Source organism: Puma concolor, chromosome C1, assembly GCF_028749965.1.
Source record: "Puma concolor isolate L17-30 chromosome C1, mPumCon1.1.hap2, whole genome shotgun sequence".
In the NCBI taxonomy this organism is placed as follows: domain Eukaryota; kingdom Metazoa; phylum Chordata; class Mammalia; order Carnivora; family Felidae; genus Puma; species Puma concolor.
The window spans coordinates 56,638,684-56,658,874 of NC_141674.1; the positions used below are offsets into that span (position 1 = coordinate 56,638,684).

The window sequence follows — 20,191 nt, forward strand, 5'->3', positions numbered from 1 at the left end:
GGATTCTCTCTCACTCCCTCTCTTTCTGACCCTCTAGTGCTCTCTCTCTTTCTCTCTCAAAACAAATAAACTTAAAGAAAAAAAAAAGGCAGGGACAGCTGGCTGGCTCAGTGGACCATGCAACTCTTGATGTTGGGGTTGTTTGTATGAGACCCACATTTCCACATTGGGAGTACAGATTACTTAAATATTTTTTTAAACTGTGTATAAAGTAAAGTAAAAGTAATGAACAGACCTCGAGTCAAAGCATGAGGAGTTCTCCTGGAATAAAATGTGCGTGCTTTAGGACAATGATTTAGACTCGCATTCTTATTTACTAGTAATCTACAACTTGTTAATATCTACCTTTTGGGGAAGGCTCATTATGAGACATTCCGTGATAACAGCAGAATTAATGTGAGAAAGCAGGATGACCTCTCTGTACACTCTCATATCCAAACCAGGTATGTTTTGGGTCACTGAATCTGGGGGTGCTAGAAAAAGAGTAGAATATAAACAATGTTGTAGTTAAGCTGCCCCAGATCTAGGAACAGAGAGGAACCAAAGAAAAGTAGGAGAGATGGATATGGGGTTAAGCAGATGGCTTCAATGAAAAGTCCTCTGGGAATCACATTTTTGGTGGGCCTGGTTCAGTGAGACACCCCAAGCGGTGCCATGTCCTGGACAGGGTGGCTCCTCAAGCCATCATCCATAATGTAGGAGGGCTCTGTCCCACATCACGGTTGAGGAGGGAGATGCCAAGGGGCTTTTGTGACTTGAGATCATTGAGACCACAGGTGGGTTCTGCAGTTCCAGTCAGGTTTCTCTCCACCGTGTGATACTGCCTTAAGATCAGGAGCTCTCTCTTTGGGAGAGGCTCAGCCAGGGCTAAAGCAGCAGTTTAGTGCCCCCCCCCCCCCCCCCAACAACCAGTTCTCAAGAGCTTAGCCTTATTAATCTGGGGTTTGCAAAGAAACTGAACCAGCCATTTACAGATCCATTACCTTCTTTCTAATGAAAAATCATAACACTTTGCCAAAACAAATGTAATAACTTGGCATCTTCTTTCAATTACCTCTGCTTTCTTGGAAACGTGTATTTGTGGATAAAGCCACTGAGTTAACCCAGGGAATTAACCAGAAGTTTAAGAAGGTCCTATAATTCCTAGGGGCTAGTGAAGAAAGAACACCTCTTTACCTGGAAATGTTAACAGAATGGAGTAGGAAGGAAAAAGAGGGAGCAGAAAATTGCCCTTGGAGGCCCAGGACTTTAAAAATCAGGGGAGACAGAAACACTAGCTCAGTATGCGGGAAGTGGGTGGTATCGGAAAAAGGTTTTGGAAATCCAAATACAAGCTGTGTCCCAAAGAGATGGCCTTGTATGTCTATAAAGGCCTTAGTTTTTCTTTCCTGAGTTCATATTCTACCCCCATCTTCCTTCCCCTCACCTGTAGTCAATAGCTATATTCAGGATCTATTCTGTATGCTAAGTCCAGGCAGCCTTCCGGGCATTCAGGAGGTTGGTTATTGTGACACATTTTCAATAACAATTTTCGGTTCCTCTTTGCTATGTGTAATAACTTCTCTTTGGAGGGAGCGGAGGTATTATTTTCTCAGGCCTGCACCCTCACCCCCGCCCCCAGCATGGCCTGCAAGCACTGGTCAACATTTACAGTGGCTGCTGTATTCAAAGTCAGGATCATCTGTTTAGGAAGTAACCAAGACAATGATTATTAGTACCCATGCAGTGACGGGAGTATGTGGTTTTGGAAAGAGGTAGAAACAGAAAAAGGGGAAACTAAGCTTCCATCTTCTATCAAACCTGTGTAGAGTCAATTTTATCACACTTCGCACCTTGTTTCCTATAGGAATTAAAGGTACAATAGGAGAGTGGCATTAGACTTACAATATCTTTTAGAATTCAGTCAAAGATCATGCACCTGAGTGCCTGCCCTCTTCTTTACTGCCTCTGTCACCTCTGAAAAGTTCCTTAAATGAGCATCTAATCTATCTGAAAACCGGAGAAAGCCTCTGCTTCTCTAGGTTGCTATGATCATTAAAGGAATCAATACAAGTAAAATACTTTTTCCACTGCCACCCAATAAATCCTCAAAAAGCAACAAATCATAATAAACCAAATCCCTCACTACTGGTCTGATGACAATCTGATTATTACTTTTGCTCCCATATAAAATTTAATTAGAGGTAGAACATAGGGGAAGCAGGGAAAAGAGGCAGCAGTAAAAGGTGAAAAGGTGAGCCTAAGAATTTTTGTGTTCTAAAACATGAGTTGCTCTTTTCTGCTATTTAGCAATCCTTTTAGATTAGCCCTATTATGAGAATGGTAATTGCAAAACATTTCATCATCAGTTTGAAAATGCCAACACCTCAAGTTCCTCTCCACTCCCATCCCCCTCCCTATCCAGACACGTTCTCTCAGAAATGTCCACCTGTGGCACATCTGTGTATTCTATTAGGCTACCATCACAACACCCGAGAGAAGACACAAGACATAAATGAAACAGACATGATCATTTCACGTCTTGATGTTCCCCGTCTCTTATCATCTGTTACAGCCTCTATCAAAATTGAGAGCAGTAAATCTTTGAATAGACAAAAGTCTATCAGCAGTTTTCCCAAAGAACAAAATGTACCTATTCATGGTGTCAGCATGGAAACCTCTAGTTTGAAATGCTCTCATTATTATGCATGGGTGTGTACACAAACAGAAATTATCCTTTGGGGAACAGAATTTTCAACTCTGAGTAAAAGGCTCTTCTTTCAACTGCTTGACCATCACTGCCAATCCACACCCTCGAAAATCCTCTCCAACCACAGCTGATTTCCTTCTCTCTGCTTCCTTTGGAAAAGTCCAGACATATATAACTACATAACTATGTTAAAACCACTAACCTGAGAAAATAAAATCGACTAATCTTCCTTAAAGTGGCAGAACTCAAACGCTTTTATGGATAATGAACTTGGCTGCTCAGCCAAATGGATGATTCACACGATTATAGGAACTAGTTAGAACCTGTAAGAAATTGGTCAGATGGGCATAGGCAGACTTCTCCAAAGGTGTCCTCCCATAGCCTTGGCCAGGCAGTTATGTAAAGCTGAACTCCATTTCATTCATCATATTTGATTTTTTTCCATTTGCTACGTTACCTAATGATTAAAATGAGAAAGCAGTTGCATTTGTAATGTTACTCATCATCTTTCTGGCTTTAAACCACATTTATTCAATCTTAAAAGTCAAGGCTTTCAGAGGTGGGGGCAGGATAACCTGATGGTGGAGGACTGTGGCTCTGATGTCAGATCCACTGGAGCCCATTCAGAACTTTGACCCTGACTAGCTAGGTAATCCCAAATTACTTACATGTAAAATAGGTACACCACCACCAATCTGGCAAGGCTTTGCATGGATTAAATTAGATAAATGTGCACTGTGTGCCAGACCTTAACTAATGTTGAACATCTGTTAAATTATTTTAGTAATAAATTTATTTCAAGATGAAATATTAATAAAATTATTTGATAGTATAATTAACAGTGTTTCTCATTTCATGTGTTCTCAGATTCCCAGTAAGTGAGAATTATCTTGATGCTACAAACGTCATCACAGGAAATCCTTTGCTGGTGGACTTGGATTAAGAAGGGCTCTGTTCTACCTCTAGCTCTCCTAGGTTACTCAGACTTCAAGTTCCCTCTTTCCTAACCCCCAATCAGCATTGCAGCCCTATCCTGGGTGCACAGCAGGCTCGAATCAATATTTTACATGTTAGGTATGAACTCTACCTAAGAACTTTCATACAATCTCAAATTCCAAATCTCCATAGAAACACCTTTATGAGGAAGATAAGGTAAGATTCTTTCCTCAGTCTATACGGATTAAAAAAAAATTTTTAATGCCAAATTATTGCAAAATGTCAACTAGCTAGTAAAGGCTTTGAGTCTAGATCTGAGTTCCAGGCAGGAGATGTGAAAACCTTACAAAGACATACTCTGCATGATTATCTCAAGGAAATGTTTCTCACTTTGAATAAGAAAAAGGGAAAGTACCAAAGGAAGGCCAGACAGGCTCTATGGAAGGATTAGATGAAAGCTTGGTTTGAGATTGTTAGAACAAGCATGATTTTGTTGTAATAACCAAGTAGGTAGTTAAGTTTAAAAGTAAAGTAATATAATATCAGCTATAAAAAATTTCCCACCTTTTACAAGAAGAATTTTTGAGATTGCACAGTACTCCTACAAACCACATTAGACACTCGGGTAGTTTAACAAAGAAAAAAAAAATGACATGGTTCAGTCAGATACGAAATTTTACAAAATAAAAAAGGAGAACCAAATACAGAAAGTAATGTGGGCTAACATTAACCAAAAGCCAAGTGATTAGTTCTTTTTGAGATTTTCACCAGACACCCAAACACTGCAGGATTACTGGCATCACATTATTAAAATATGCTAAAATATAATAAATACCACGAGCTTAAAACCTAATGTACTGGGAAGCAAACCTTTACATGCTCCGCCTAGCCTTTACATTAATTCTGTGTAATTTTATTTCTTAAAATCCTTGAACTTCCAAATAAGAATAGCAGAAACAAAAATTCACAAGAATGGACCACAAACAAGATTATCAATAGTTCCCATTTAAATAGTAATAGCACAATAATATGGGTTATATCACTGAAAAGCAGTAGAGAAGTCCATGTAAAAATTAAGTGATTATATATGCTTATATGTACACATAACATTCTCAGCATTAAAAAACAAAACAAAAAAGACTACTGGTATGGTAAACTTTTGAAAGAAAGCAATTCTCCCTGAAGATACAATATTGGCAATTTGTTGATACTTCTCTGGAGTTTAAGTTTGGAATATTCTCATTTATGCTATGCTTAAAACAATGCAATCATTTTTTATTCATTCAGTTCTGATCTTCATACTCTTAACAGTTTTAGAACAGGTGGGAACAGTGACCTGCTTTTTTCAACCATTATATCCCCCAGACATGACTAATTTGAAGCTGAGCAAATTGCACATAATGGGCCAGGGATTCAAGTTCACAATTTTTAGTAGGCTGCACTCTTGTTTCAGGGCACATGGTTCTCCTTCCCTTCCCTCCTTCCACCACCCCTGCAGCTGCCTCTCCATGAACTAAATTCACCAAACATGAAATCAAAGGGAAATTATTTTTTGCATTTTCTGCAGGCTTATTTTCAAGGAGGATAAAGATTAGGCTACATCTTTAAAAATATTTTCTTTTCCTTTAGGGGTTCTTAAGTTTTTAAATACATTCTAAATTCTAAAGAAGCTAGCTACTTAAGAAACCTTCTCAACACATAAGAAGACAATAAGATGCATCATTTTATACTGGTTCAAAGTTTTTATAAAAGCATGGCATAATTCAGCGAAATTTTAAATACCCCAAATTCCACCTTATAAGATATTGTGTTCTAGAGCCTTTTTACAAAATACCATTAAAGGTGTGCAGTATACAGACACTGGCACAAGAAAAACTAACAAACAAAACAAGCAGGAAACAAAACAAAAACTTGGTTCTCGAAAGGCCATTGGGGTAGGGAAGTGTGTAAGCTGGCTAAACCAAAACCCAATCCCTCCTATCTGCTTTTTATCTGATGTCTAAATTTCCCCCACCAATTCTAGAAGGCTGCAACCAAATGCCAGTGTAAAAACAGCATATAAAATTTCTCCAAGTATTGAAACATTCATACAATTTTGTAACTAGAGACTTTGAACTCATTGATCTACCAATGAAGAAAATGAAACTTGTTGGTTAACTGATTTCCCTGGTCACTTTGGGGTGCATGGTTTGTCATGACCGTTTGGTGGGGGGGGGGGATGGATGGTTGTTTTTGTTTTGTATATACGTGTATGGAGTACTTTTATAATCAGGAACTTTGCCATTCAGAGCCTCCCCTTTCTAGGTTGCCATGTTTCCTTTCATGGGAACCAACAATGATCAAAAAGAAATGTAAATTATGTTTATATCACTTTCTCAATTAACCTCTGCAGACGCATTAAAAAGAAGTGAAGTCATCCCCCCCCCATCTCACACACACACACACACACACACACCCCTGACTTCCTACTTATCAGTGGAGTTCTCTTCTCACTGAGAAGAGTGGAGGAAGAGGTTTCTGAACTTTACTTCAACTTTCCAGCCTAGGAACTGCTTCAACTACTGATTCCACTTGCCACTTTGTTGAAGTTCCAGGCTTTGCTCGGTTTCACCTGCTTTTCATTTTAGGGAAGTCTGGTGGGAAAACACTGCACTTACCTTTTGTTGATATTTATTTCCCATTTGGGGGTCTTGCAGTGTACCCAAGTTCCTTGATTTGTTTAACAGCAAAAACAAACAAACAAACATAAATACTGTCTAAACAGTTGAGACAAAGGCTAAGTCACTATTTAGTGTTTAAGGTGAACTGAATCTGATCTTTGCAGTCTACTATGGCCAGAGCAGAGGACATGTCTTGGCAACTGAGGAAGGAGGGGAGCTAAGGAGTAAACTTACACAACTCCCCCCCCCCCCCAAGAAGTGTTATAGATATTTTTTTCTTTTCCAAGGAAATTGGAACTGTAACAGTTTATCTATTGAGAAGAATCTAGCTGGAGTTATGACCTATCACTAACTTTTTGTGATGGTTATCAAGTATGGTCACCAACCAAATTCTCTGGGCAAAACAACTCCTGGCACCACTTACTCTAGGCAAACCCCTTTGAATATAAAACTGTTCTGATCCTACAGCAACGTTAATGACCAGCAGCCACTCACCAGTGTCTTTGCACCTTTGCTCCACAGTACTAAGATCCCAGAAATTATACTAGTTCCGGAAGCGCCCTAAGAAACCCACAACAGTGGATAATGGGCTCTTCGAGGCTAGGAGATCAGCTTCTTAGGAAAAGAAAAAGAAACCCACACCAACAAACACCGGGGAACTATGTGTAATGGTTCGCTGCTTGTGCAAAAACCTCAAAGAGGATGAAGGTCAGACAGGGATAATAGGCCAATTTAATTCTGAAAGCACAAGGTGCAAGAAATTTTAATTATGGTCTGCCACTGAAATCACACAAGATCCAATGGCATCTAACTGCAACTGCTCATCAAGGGAGACAAGAGGTGTAATTGTAACCGCTGCATAATCACTGTGAGGGCACAGGGAAGGCTGCCTTCAGCTCCCAGCAGAGAATGTATTAAGAGCCTCGAAAAATCCAATACAGGGAAACATGGAGATTGTACGTAGCCAAACAGGAGCTCTTAACAGGAAAGCCAAACCCCGTTGTGTGTGTGCGCGCGCGCGTATGTATTTGAGAGGTGAGGGTTCCAGGAACAAAAAGATTAAGCTGTTTGGCCCAAATTGAGAATACGGGCTTGTAAAACTCCGAACCCCTTTCTGCTTTGTGGATACATACGCAGAGAGAAAGGCATGATCTCCTCCAGAAATTTCTGCCTCGGTGAAGCTTCACCCACTCTCCTTTGTTTAAAACAATTAGCTTGGATGTTACAGTGATTTACAGAACCAGACTCCCTTTAATTTGTTCGCATCAAACCCAAGTCTGGAGACAAAACGGCACACACAGGGCTCGAAGTGCCCAAGCCTGTGCGGCTCTCACCACCACGCCGACGACGGCGCCCGCGCGGCGCTGACTCTCGCAAAGGGACGGGCGGAGAAAGCCCCTCCGCGGACTCTCCACTCCGCAAAGTTTCGCAGGTCCGCGAAGAAAGCAAAACCACCCCATCCGCGCCCGTTGCAAAGTTGGCACTGAAGTTTGTACCGGGATGTCCTAAATCCCAAGGGGGAAGGGGACGCGAGTGTGCGGCGAGGCTGGAGGATGGATGAAGACGGAGAGACAGCCAAGAGGGAGTTTTTCCGAGTGGAAGATCCGTGAGACCATCTTCTTCACTCGGAAGCCTGTTTGGCTCCCAGAGGTCCGGGCCGCGCTCGCCAGGGGAGGCGCCTTCGCCGGGGGCCGGAGAGCTGTCACCTGCGGGGAGCCGCGGCGGGGGCGGGAGGCGGGAGGCGCTCTGCTAGGCGCCCTGGGAGGACTGGGGGCTTCAGAATCCCCAGCTCTGCGGGCTCTGAGACGTGGGGGAGGGGAGATTCGCGAGAGGGCAGGAGGCCAAGAGCAACACCTTACGGATACGCTTTTCCCTTCCGACCTCTCCAACTTCCCGCAGCGCCAGCCAAGGACTTTCTCCCACCGCACCCCACGGCATCTCGCCTCCAGGCCCACCTCGCAGACCCGTCCGCGGCCGCGGCGGGGGGTGGGGGTGGGGTGCGGTGAGGAAGCAGCGGGCGTGAAGGCTGGGACCCCAAAACGCAAACTCTCACCCCCTAGCTGGACGACCAAATAGGTTTACACAGGCAACGATCACAGCCCCATAGCAGGACTCCGGGTTAGCGCCGGGCGCAGTTCCCTGACTCTTCTGTTGTTCCCAATAAAGTCGATTACGTTGCCCTCCGGGAGCTGATTGGGAGGGAACGGAGAGGAAAAGGGGGGAACGCGGGAAAAAGCGGGGGGAGCAGCAATCAACTTTGTAACCCAGCGCTTCCTCGCGCGATCCGTCGCCATGCTTAAGATTCCCACCCCCGCCACCCCCCTCCTTCCTTTCAAGTGGATACTGAAACTAGGCCAAAACTTTTTCCCCTCCTTTTCTCTTAGCCACTAGACTGGATTGTGCCCCACGGAGCCCCATGGAGCTCTGCTTTCTTAAGCACAATAGCCGGACTAATTAGATCATAGAAGCAAGGCAGTGATACTGTAACAAGTAGCCCGAGAGGCAAAGAGGGAAGGGGCCCGAAAAGAGAGAAAGGGGGAAAAGTTTGCAGCTCTCGCACTTACCAATCAAGCCTCCCACCAGAAAGGCGATGATTTGGAACACGAGCAGAATCCCACCAACAATGCACAGCTTCTTGGTGCTCATGTTTTCTATAATTGCCCCAGCCATTTTTGCGCCCCCCTTTTTCTTTCCTCCTTGAAATAAATGTTTTAGGGTGTGCTATTTGCCCCCTCTCCTCTCAGGCTCCCTCCTCCCTCGCCTCCTTTCTGGGCGCTGCAAAACTTCAGGGGTGCGGGAGCGCGGCGAGGATGGGACCGGGACGCACGGCGCCCGCACGGATTCCCCCGGCGCAGCCGGCTCGGGCTCCCCCAATGCCCGGAGCTGTGATTGTGGCCGCTCCGCCGCCTGTGGACGCTTAAAGGAGCAGGGAAGCGGATCACATGACGCTGCCTGCCTCCCTCCCTTTCTTCCTCCCTCCCTCTCGCGCTTCCTCCCTCCCTCCCTCCCTCTCTCCCTTCCTCTCCCCGTTGCCCGCCTGTGCGGGGCTCCGAGCTCCGGAGGGTGCTGGCGTCCCGACCCCGGTCTGTCTGGCAGCCTGTCCCGCCTGGGGCTGGTGTCGTTTGGGGGTTGATGTTGTTGTTAAGTGGGTTCCCCCTACCCCGCCTCTCACGTTTCCTTTTCTGGTGCGAGATTTAAATCACCCATGGACAGCTTTGCAGACCTTTAACTTACGCGTTGGCTTTAGGAAACGGGCCCCACCCGCAACTGCTAGAACTCTCTTTGGGAAAGAGAAGAATTTTTTAAAGGGACCCAAAGATGCTTAAGTCAAAGCACAGAGATGCAGAATAGTCTTCGGCTTCCTTCGACCTGGTCCCAGCCTTAGTTATTGGGCGCATACACAGCTAAATTTCCTCCGCTGCACCCCTGGAGGAATCCTGTGCTCCAGCCAAGTCAGACCACTGTTCATTATCCCCCATTCCATGAGTTTCCAGAGCCTTGACCCTGGCCCTTAAATATATATATTCTACTCCGTCGGAGTTTTAAACCTCATTTAAAAACCAGCTCGTCACCTAAGTTTCCAAATCACCTCCGTGTAGTATTTCCGTGAACTAAACCCCTACAACTCGTGTTTACATTTTTAGCTCCTATTGTGAGGACCTGTGTGTACATGTTTGTCTCCACAGAGCTGTAAACTCCTGGGGGATAGGGACCGAGTTTTATTCATCTTTGAACCCCACCCCCACCCCCCGTGGTGCCTAACAAAATTCTAGGTCTTGTAGGTCCTCCATAAACTTTTGTGGAATGAATAAATGAATGTGAAAGCAAGCCCACGGCTTGCATTTCAAAAGCCTGAAAGAGACCTTATTTGATTTAGATGGTACACTTATTTAGTTGCAATGTTTGTTGTCTCTTTGTGAGGATATATTTATATTTACACTTAACTTCTCGAGGAGAAGGAAGCTGAGACTCTTCAGAGATTTCCTGTTCTATCAAGCCTAAATTCCTGGACCTGGTTTTTCCATGTTCCATAAATAGGTCACTTGATCAGCACAACTCATTTGCCCAACAGACCCTTGGTTTGGTCACCCCCCCCACTCCTACACAAACAAGGTTTCTACCACCCACCGTTCCTTAGACACCTGGCTTCTTGTCCCTTCCCTCTATCCACAGCCTCTTTATGCCAAGGGAATACCCCAAATCCTCTCTTCTCTGCTCTATTTTTGAGCTTGCATTGCCCTTATGGAAGATACCATGCAGATTATACTTAATAGAAGTATTCATTTCTAGTCTCCAGCTAGACTAGACACTCCTCAAGGACAGGTACCATACTTTATGCATTGAAAACCCATCTCCTTGGAGTCTAACAGTTCTTAAGAGTTCTGGGGAAATAGTTGCTATTTATCCATTCATTCCTTCAACCTTTTAACCAGTAGGGCTCACATATTGAGCCCTTAACCTGTTCCAGGCTTTGTGTTTTAAGCCCTTGAGGATACCAAGATATGAAGACACTCCTGTCCTGGAGGAGCCCACATCCAGCTGTTACTCACTGAATAGTGATTAATGACCTTTACTTTGGAAAACACCAGATCAGATGGGAAGCAGCACACAGAATTGCTGTCAACAGTAGTGGTCAGAAGTGTTTGGTACCAAACACAGATAGACCAGTGTGGGATATTTGCCTTCCTTCTTTACCTTTTCGGAGCTTACATCCCTTTTCTTCCCCTTGACTGGAGTAGGTCCCAGGACATCATAAAAAGAAGTAGGAATGCCTTTCTCACCTCTGCTGCTAGTTAACTCCACATTCTGTGTTCTTATCTCAGCAAGCTACCAACTTCCACACATTTGGATAATAATGATGCCTTTGGGTTCGAATTTCTTTTTAATACCAAGGAATTTTTTTTAATTAAGGTTGAAAGGATTCACTATCAAGATTTACTCTCCATTTGATATTAAGTTTCTCTATTTAAGAAGACAGAAATGGTATTCTATGAACTTCAAATATGAAGTGGAGCCACAAGAATGTTGAATTGGTTTATCGTCATCCCCCCTTATCCAGGGTTTAGTTTTCTATGGTTTCAGTTACCTGCAGTCAACTGCAGTCTGATGGTCTGAAAGCAGATGATCCTTCTGACCTATTGTCAGAAGGTCAATAAGTAGCCTAATGCTACAACACAATGCCTTTGTCATTCACCTCACTTCCTGTCAACACAAAGTCATTTTATCATCTCACATCATCACAAGAAGGCTGAGTACAGTACAATAAGGTATTTTGAGAGACTACATTCACATAGCTTTAATTACAGTATATTGTTATAATTGTTTTATTCTATTATTAGTTATTGTTGTTAATCTCCTACTGTACCCAACTTTATCATAGGCATATACACATAGGATAAGACATAGTATATACAGGGTTTGGTATTATCTGCGATTCCAGGCATCCACTGGGGATCATGGAACATACATCCCACAGATAAGGGAGTGTACTATATTTGTTTAACATTAGCAAGCTCCTTCAGTCATTTTTCCTTTTTTTTTTAAAAAATTTTAATGTTTATTTTTGAGAGACAGGGAGAGAGAGAGAGAGACAGAACATGAGTGGGGGAGGGCAGAGAGAGAGAGAGACACACAGAATCTGAAGCAGGCTCCAGGCTCTGAGCTGTCTGCACAGAGCCTGACATGGGGCTCAAACCCACGAACCGTGAGATCATGACCTGAGGCAATGTCGGCTGCTTAACCCACTGAGTCACCCAGGTGACCGTCCTCAAGTCATTTTTCTATTAACGGCTACAACACACTCTACTCCCTTGGTTCACAAGTGCATCTCTTTAGCGTAACTGGTCTCACTTCTTTGGTACCAGTTTTCCCATCTGAAAATGAGATTATTGGAATAAAATACTGTTTCCCCACAAGGGTGGTCCCCTATTTTTAAATGGCACTTATTAGATAGCCATTTTAATTAAAAATAAATATTTCTGGGGCACCTGGGTGGCTCAGTGAGTTAAGCGTCCGACTTCAGCTCAGGTCATGATCTCATGGCTCATGAGTTTGAGCTCTATGTCAGGCTCCGTGCTGACAGCTCAGAGCCTGGAGCCTGCTTTGGATTCTGTGTCTCGCTCTCTCTTTCTCTCTGCCCCTCCCCTGCTCGCACTCTGTCACTCTCTCTCTCTCAAAAATAAACAAACATTAAAAATAATATTTTAAATATTTCTAATTGCTAATCAATGCTTCTAACTCTCATGAGATGACCAATATTACCAAACTGTGTGTGGAACAGACATTTTCAGTATTTATCACCATGAGCTGCTTCAAGAAAAATCTATAATTTCTATGATATCTTTTTAAAAATTTAAAATGACTGGCAGATCCTTATTTCCCAAGGGAATAACACACACAAGTTGAAAAGAGCATGAGTGTTTGGGTTGTCTGGGTTTGGAATGGAGCTTAGACCCCAGCTCTGCCCCTTGCTTGTTATGTGTGATTATGGGCCACTACAGTTACCTAGCACTCCGAAGCTTAGCTTTCTTGTCTCTAAAATGCAGATAATCAGGGCACCAGGGTGGCTCAGTCGTTAAGCGGCCAACTTCGGCTCAGGTCCTGATCTCGCAGTCTGTGAGTTCGAGCCCCGCGTCGGGCTCTGTGCTGACAGCTCAGAGCCTGGAGCCTGTTTCAGATTCTGTGTCTCCCTCTCTCTGACCCTCCCCCATTCATGCTCTGTCTCTCTGTCTCAAAAAAATAAATAAATGTTAAAAATAAATAAATAAATAAAAGTAAATAAATAAAATGCAGATAATGGCAACATCTGCCTCATGGTATTCTTGCAAGACATGGTGATGATGATTATACTGAAGAACCCTTAAGGGAAACCGATAACCTTGCATTAAAAACTAGTAAAACTGATCATTAATTGGTTCTTCCTCAGCTCTAAAATGTTAGCACATTATCATTATTTTTCGAGGCATATTTTAGGAACAGTGTGAGAGATTAACTCTACTTGAGAAGGGCTTTAGAAAGGTTAACATCTAGGGGCGCCTGGGTGGCGCAGTCGGTTAAGCGTCCAACTTCAGCCAGGTCACGATCTCGCGGTCCGTGAGTTCGAGCCCCGCGTCAGGCTCTGGGCTGATGGCTCGGAGCCTGGAGCCTGTTTCCGATTCTGTGTCTCCCTCTCTCTCTGCCCCTCCCCCGTTCATGCTCTGTCTCTCTCTGTCCCAAAAATAAATAAAAAACGTTGAAAAAAAATTAAAAAAAAAAAAGAAAGGTTAACATCTAGTATGGAACTCTGAACAACAGTAGGTAAAATTGAAACATAGAAACATTCTATTCTAAAAAATACTTTCAATCACCAGTAAAACACTTGTTGTGGGTCCTGAGGTAGATCGTCCCAGACACTGGATAATCCAAGAGTGCAATCCAACTTTTCCAACAGCATTGGATCATTCCAATTCTATTTCACTAGACTTTAAGTTGGAGATCCTGATTTATCCATCATTTTATTTGAAGGGTTTGTCTTATGGAAGAATATACTGATGTTCAAGGCATATTTATTGAATGGATGAATGAATAAATGGATGAATAAATGAGTAAGTGAAGGTAAATTAACTGCCACCAGCCCTGCCCCCACCCCCCAAATTCCTATATAGCATATACTGACAAATTCCTATCTGGCGTATGTAACCTGGGCTGTAGTTTTCACATATATCTATATATGTGCTGTATTGTCACCCTGGTTTGCAAGCTGCTTAAACACAAGGAAAGTGTGACCAGAGCCTTTGTCTCTCTTACAGCCCCAGCACTGCACCTTGCACAGAGGAGGACTCAGTTCCTGGAGCTGAGAAAGCCCACTTTGGAAGCCAACGGCAGCATTCCATTATTGTCATTGACATAAATGTAATGCAGAGATCTAAAAGAATTGCATATACCTACTCAAACACCTAATTTACTTCCCAGAGGGACCTAACAAGAGTAATAATCCCACTCCAGTCTTCTCATTCTCATAAATAGCTTTTACCCATAAATGGCATCCCCGGGGCTCTTCTGTTGTTGGCATTTTCTTGTAGTTAGTGCCTGTGAATGTGAGCAGGCACTTTGGGTTCTTACTCTATTATTCAGTGTCACTTTTCACTCAGTATACATACATATATATATATATATATATATATATATATATATATATATATTCACAGCTTCTTTTAAAATCCTTTTCTTCCCCCACCCCCAACCATCCTTCCCTTCTTTCTCTGTGATCCCCATTGTCTTATTTTGTATGTAAATATAAGAGCTTTTCTAGCACCTCCTTTCACACACCAATCTTGGTTAGGAACTGTTCAGAACCCAGAGCTTAGAAGACCAGTACATTAAGGTGATCTTTTTTGATGAAATAGTTTAATAAATACCACACCACTGCCTCCCTTTTTACACATCAGCACCCAGCTTTACATCTTTTCTTTGACATTCCGCATATATTTCAGACATTAGGTTTATTCAATCACAGCTTTAAATCTTACGGTTGTGTAAATAAATAAGAGAATTACTTACCTTTCTGAGGCTTACTCTTCTTTTTTTTTTTTTTAATTTTTTTTTTCAACATTTATTTATTTTTGGGACAGAGAGAGACAGAGCATGAACGGGGGAGGGGCAGAGAGAGAGGGAGACACAGAATCGGAAACAGGCTCCAGGCTCTGAGCCATCAGCCCAGAGCCTGACGCGGGGCTCAAACTCACGGACCGCGAGATCGTGACCTGGCTGAAGTCGGACGCTTAACCGACTGCGCCACCCAGGCGCCCCTGAGGCTTACTCTTCTTATTTCTTAAAACAAAAGAAGATGCTGATACTAACTTCATAGGCTGTGGTAAGCATTAAACATATGTTACAAAGTGCCTAGGTCAGAGCCTGACACAGAGTGGGCACTCAATGAATATTTTGCATGTTATAAGGGAGAAGGTTTCTGTTCCCAAATAGAAAAAAAAAAAGAACTATAAAACCCTTAATTATTGTCTCTTATGAAATTGCTTTTTGAACCCAGGCAACTTGGAAGGGCAAAGTAAAAAAAACTTTATAGGTTTCCAGAGGCCTCTGGTGGGAGGCAGCTGACAACTTGAAGTAGTCAGCCAGGCCCCCGTTGTTTCCCAGGCTTGAAAGAGACTGCTGCAGAGGGCTGGGATGTGCCAGTGTTTAAACCTCCAAGATCACATGTGCTTGGTTCCTGGAGAAGAGGTAGGGAAAAGTCTTTCTCTCTTTGCCAGTTTCCATAGTGTAGGCCTTATGGGGTCTGTGCTGAATGCTTCTGTCCCGCCCACCTTGCCCTCATGACTGTGCTCCCTCGCCATTTCACCACGTACTTCGTCCTGCTCACAAGTACCTCTCCATCTGCTTTTTCCCATGGAGAGTGGCAGTGGGAGGAGAGTCTGGCCAGGCCAAGATACACCTCCTTGGACAATGATCCAGTGATGTGTAGATAACACTCAGCACCAGAGCATAGGGTTGGCACATAAGTTTTGTTAAATGAGTAAATGATGAAGGAACACGTTATGGTCCCCAGCTATCTACGGGTTCAGAAAGGAAGGCCCTCCACAGATGGCCAATGGCAGGAAGAAGGGCTGAGACTTAATCTCAGCCCAAGCACTTTGCTAAATGCTTTACACATGTTATCTCTATCAATCTACACCACAATCCTGCGAGGAAGGTACTACGTTTATCATTTTAAAGAGAGGAAAGCTGGTTCAGAGAAGTTATGGAATATTCCCTTGGCCACACGGCTACTACACTGGGAAGCTGAGATTCTAAGGTAGCGACAACACAACATTCATTCATTCAGTCACCACATATGTATTGACCTCCTTGAGTGCCAGAAACAGATCTAGAGGCTGGGGAAGAGCAGTGGGCCCAACAGAGGCCTTGTGCTCATGCAGCCTATGTTAGAAAGCCCACTTCAGAGCCTTGGTTCTTATTTCCTTTTATGTCAGTTATGCCCTTTGAACTCACCAAAGGAAAGAAACCTACAGACTTGTGGAAGTGAGGAGAAATGGAATCCTTGGTGTGCACAAGGGCCTCACCTCATGTTTCCCTCAGGAGACATTCATTCTGAAGCCCCTTTCCTGCCAGTTCGGAGACAGGCACTGTTGCAGCGTTTTTTGCTGCTCCTTTGTTCATACATCCAGCTCTGTTTTCTTCCTCAGCATCTCACTCCCACTCAGATCAAACTCCCTCCAATTAAGCCTTAATCTTTGCAATCCATTCTTTGGTTGTATTTGCCATTAAGGCTTTTCCAAGCTGAAGATCAATTTTCAAGTCAAATGACTCACAAAAGTAATTAAGCATGATTTCAGTGTTTTGAGGATATTCTTCAAGAATACATGCTAGCAAAAGACATTCAGGCTATCAGAAGACTCAGTGTACAGAATTAGTTTTGGCTGTAGCTAACCTGGGAATTGATTCCTAAAGTACTTTTGTTTGGTTATTTATTTTGTAGTCATCATGTAAGTCCCTAACAAAGACCCTCTTGGCCAAGGATTTGAAGTTGCTTGATCAATATTATTCATCTTAATGTAAAAATGTATGAGGGTAAAAATTCCCAATTTCTGATATGTGTCTTCCTTTTCTAAGAACTCTGGAGCCTGAATGACTTGATGATGTTTTCTTTCATTTCTTTCATAAATATTTATTACATGTTTGCCATATGCCAGGTATCTGGCAAGTGCTGGGATACAAATACAAAAAAGACAGATAGGCTCTCGCTCTCACCAAACTTCTCATGGCAGGTGTGTGTGCATGATGCAACAGCTGTATCAGCCAAGAGAGTCGGTCCTAAAGAATCCCTGGTGTAGGAGGCAAGGAGGAGACCTCAGGTGCAGAAAGAGAAAGGACAGCAGGTGCTCTCCTTGGCTTAGTGCACAAGGTCCTCCACACTCTGGAGTCAGCACAGTATGGCAGAGAGAAGCATGGGCTCTGGAGCCAGACTACCTGTGGTCTGAGTCCTGACTTTGCCACTTACTAGTTGTATGTCTAGGCTAGCTAGGGTAATTTTTTTTTGGTCACTCTGTGCCCTCATCTGCAAAATGGGAATAATAATACTCTCCCCAGGGGTGCCTGGCTGGCTCAGTCAGAGCAAGTGACTCTTGATCTCAGGGTGGTGAGTTCAAGCCCCATGTTGGGCATAGAGCTACTTAAAAAATAATAATAATAAATTTTTAAAAATAAAAAAATACTCGGGGCGCCTGGGTGGCGCAGTCGGTTAAGCGTCCGACTTCAGCAAGGTCACGATCTCGCGGTCCGTGAGTTCGAGCCCCGCGTCGGGCTCTGGGCTGATGGCTCAGAGCCTGGAGCCTGTTTCCGATTCTGTGTCTCCCTCTCTCTCTGCCCCTCCCCCGTTCATGCTCTGTCTCTCTCTGTCCCAAAAATAAATAAAAAACGTTGAAAAAAAAATTTAAATAAATAAATAAATAAAATAAAAAAATACTCTCCCCAGGGCACCTGGGTGGTTTAGTCAGTTGAGTGTCTGACCCTTTCTTTTTTATATTTATTTACTTTTGAGAGAGAGAGAGAGAGAGAGAGAGAGAGAGAGAGAGAGAGCAGGTGAAGGGTGGAGAGAGGGAGACACAATCCACAGCAGGATCTAGGTTCCGAGCTGTCAGCACAGAGCCTGATGTGGGGCTCAAACTCATGGAGTGCGAGATCATGACCTGAGTCAAAGTCGGATGCTCAACCAACTGAGCCACCCAGGTGCACCTGAGTGCTTGACTCTTGATTTTGGCTTGGGTGTGATCTCACAGTTTTTGAGTTCAATCCCCACATGGGGCTCTGTGCTGACAGTGTGAAGCCTGCTTGGGATCCTCTCTTTCTCCCTCTCTCTCTGCCCCTCCCCTGCTTGTATCTCTCTCTCAAAATAAATATATAAACATTTGGGGCCCCTGGGTGGTTCAGTCAGTTAAGCATCTGACTTCAGCTCAGGTCATGATCTCATGGTTCATGGGTTCGAGCCCCACATCAGGCTCTGCACTGAACAGCTCAGAGCCTAGAGCCAGTTTTGGATTCTGTGTCTCCCTCTCTCTGCCTCCTCCCTGCTCATGCTCTCTCTCTTTCTCTCTCTCTCTCTCTCTGTCTGTCTCAAAATTAATAAATAAAACATTTAAAAAAGATTTTAAAAACAAACATTAACAAATTAAAAAAATACTTTCCCCATATGTGATTGTTATAAATATTAAATGGGATAATTTCTGTTAAGTATTTAAAATAGTGTCTTGAGGGGCCTGGGTGCCTCAGTTGAGCATCCAACCCTTGATCTCATCTCAGGTCTTGATCTCAGGGTCATGAGTTCAAGCCCCGCATTGGGTTCCACGCTGCATGTGAAGCCTACTTAAAAATATATATTTTCCCCTCTCCTGCCACTCCCACAAGGGCACTGTGGGTTTTGTTCACATTACACATCTTGATAAATCCCCCCAATTTATCTACATATGAGTAATTATTACTATTATTATTCATTAGTAATTTATTGAGCCTCTCCTGTGTGCTAGGTGTTGCTGCGTGATTATTGGAGGCAGTGTGAGAAGCAAGGATAAGGATCAAACAGACCTGGTGGAACTGTGGGACCTTGGTCACATAGCTTGACCTCTTTGAGCCTCAGCTAAGCCATCTGTAAATGTGGAGATGATGGCATTTTCACAGAAGCTGTGGTGAGGATTGAATACATTCAATGCATAAAGTGCTTATCAAGGTGCCAGGAATTTGATAAGCCCTCAATAATGAGGAACTAGAGGAGGAGGCAGAGGGTAATCTTACCAGTGGCTGCCATTATTTAGTCAGAAAACTGAGGTTCAAGGCCTTCAGTCCTTGTTTTCCTGTTCTGCTCTGTTTAGGGGCTCTTTCTCCCATGATGGTGTATTGTCCTCAACCCCACTTTCCTGTAATCCTGTTGACAGCTCTCTCTCCTTGAACAACCCTGCTGTTACTTAGAAAGAATGGGATGGCAAGCCTCAGGACTGCCTGTTGAAATTCTGTCTTTCAAGTATCACACATACTTTGAGATACTTTTTTGATCCTTTTTCCTCCTAAGCAGATACAGTATCTACCTTGGGTAAACCCTCATATAGCTAGGTCTGTTGTGTCCCTTTACACATGCTACCCCAATACTGCAGTCATTTGGGGATTTGTCTTATCTATTCCAGTAGGTCACAAAATTTTTAAGATAAAAAGGCTGTTGTACTCAGAAGTGTTTTTATTTAATTCTAGTGGAATCCTTGGCTTTGCAGCAATTCTCTTAGAGCTTTCTACTTCCAGATTTTTGCCTCTTCACCTTCTTCTCAAAACAGATGTTCTATTTTACTGGGTAGGTCAGGAGAACGAGCCATCAGATATAAACACTCCAACCTGATTAATATTTTCCTATGCCTGATCTCCAAGGAAACAATGAACGACCTCTTGGGCAAAGTATATACCTTTACTTAAGCACATCCATCTGTCCTTATGCTCTTAGAGCTATTTTAGAGAGCTGCCCAGCATAGCCTAATAGCTAAGGGCGTATGTCCTGTTTAGCCCCTGCCAGGGTAAGAACGGGGATTGTATGAGTTAGCACATGAAAAGTACTTACCAGATAAAGCACTTAGCACATGGTACACACTCAGTAAATGTTAGCTATTATTATTAATGATCTTCTATCAGCTTCTATAACTTGCTTCTTTAATGACATCCTTTCATATCTTTCCTCAATCTTACTTTCAAATCTTCTCCAACCTAAAAAATATCCTTCTCAGCTCTGCATTCTCCTTAATTCATAATCTTCACAAACTTCCTTCCTTTAATTGTAAATCGAATTTCTGAAAATAACACTTCACATTTGCTGGCTCTATAATCTCACCTCCCATTCCCTTCCTGACCCCCTGCAGACAATCTAGATTCCAGACCCAAC

At 43.2% G+C, this 20,191-nt stretch overlaps 1 protein-coding gene across 3 annotated transcripts in view; it reads right to left on the reverse strand.

The window, feature by feature from the left end:
* WLS (Wnt ligand secretion mediator) overlaps positions 1–9,212 on the reverse strand; it is a 100,874-nt gene extending 91,662 nt beyond the window's left edge. The window contains exon 1 of one of the 3 annotated variants that reach the window (XR_015254778.1): positions 8,850–9,212. Coding sequence is in view for 2 of the 3 variants with exons in the window: in XM_086717257.1 (XP_086573383.1) it covers positions 8,850–8,955 (106 nt within the window). In the remaining variant the exon portion in view is untranslated. The remainder of the gene's footprint in view (positions 1–8,849) is intronic. The other 2 variants (XM_086717257.1, XM_025912660.2) reach the window with 2 other exon arrangements.
* Between the last annotated feature and the right edge of the window lie 10,979 nt (positions 9,213–20,191).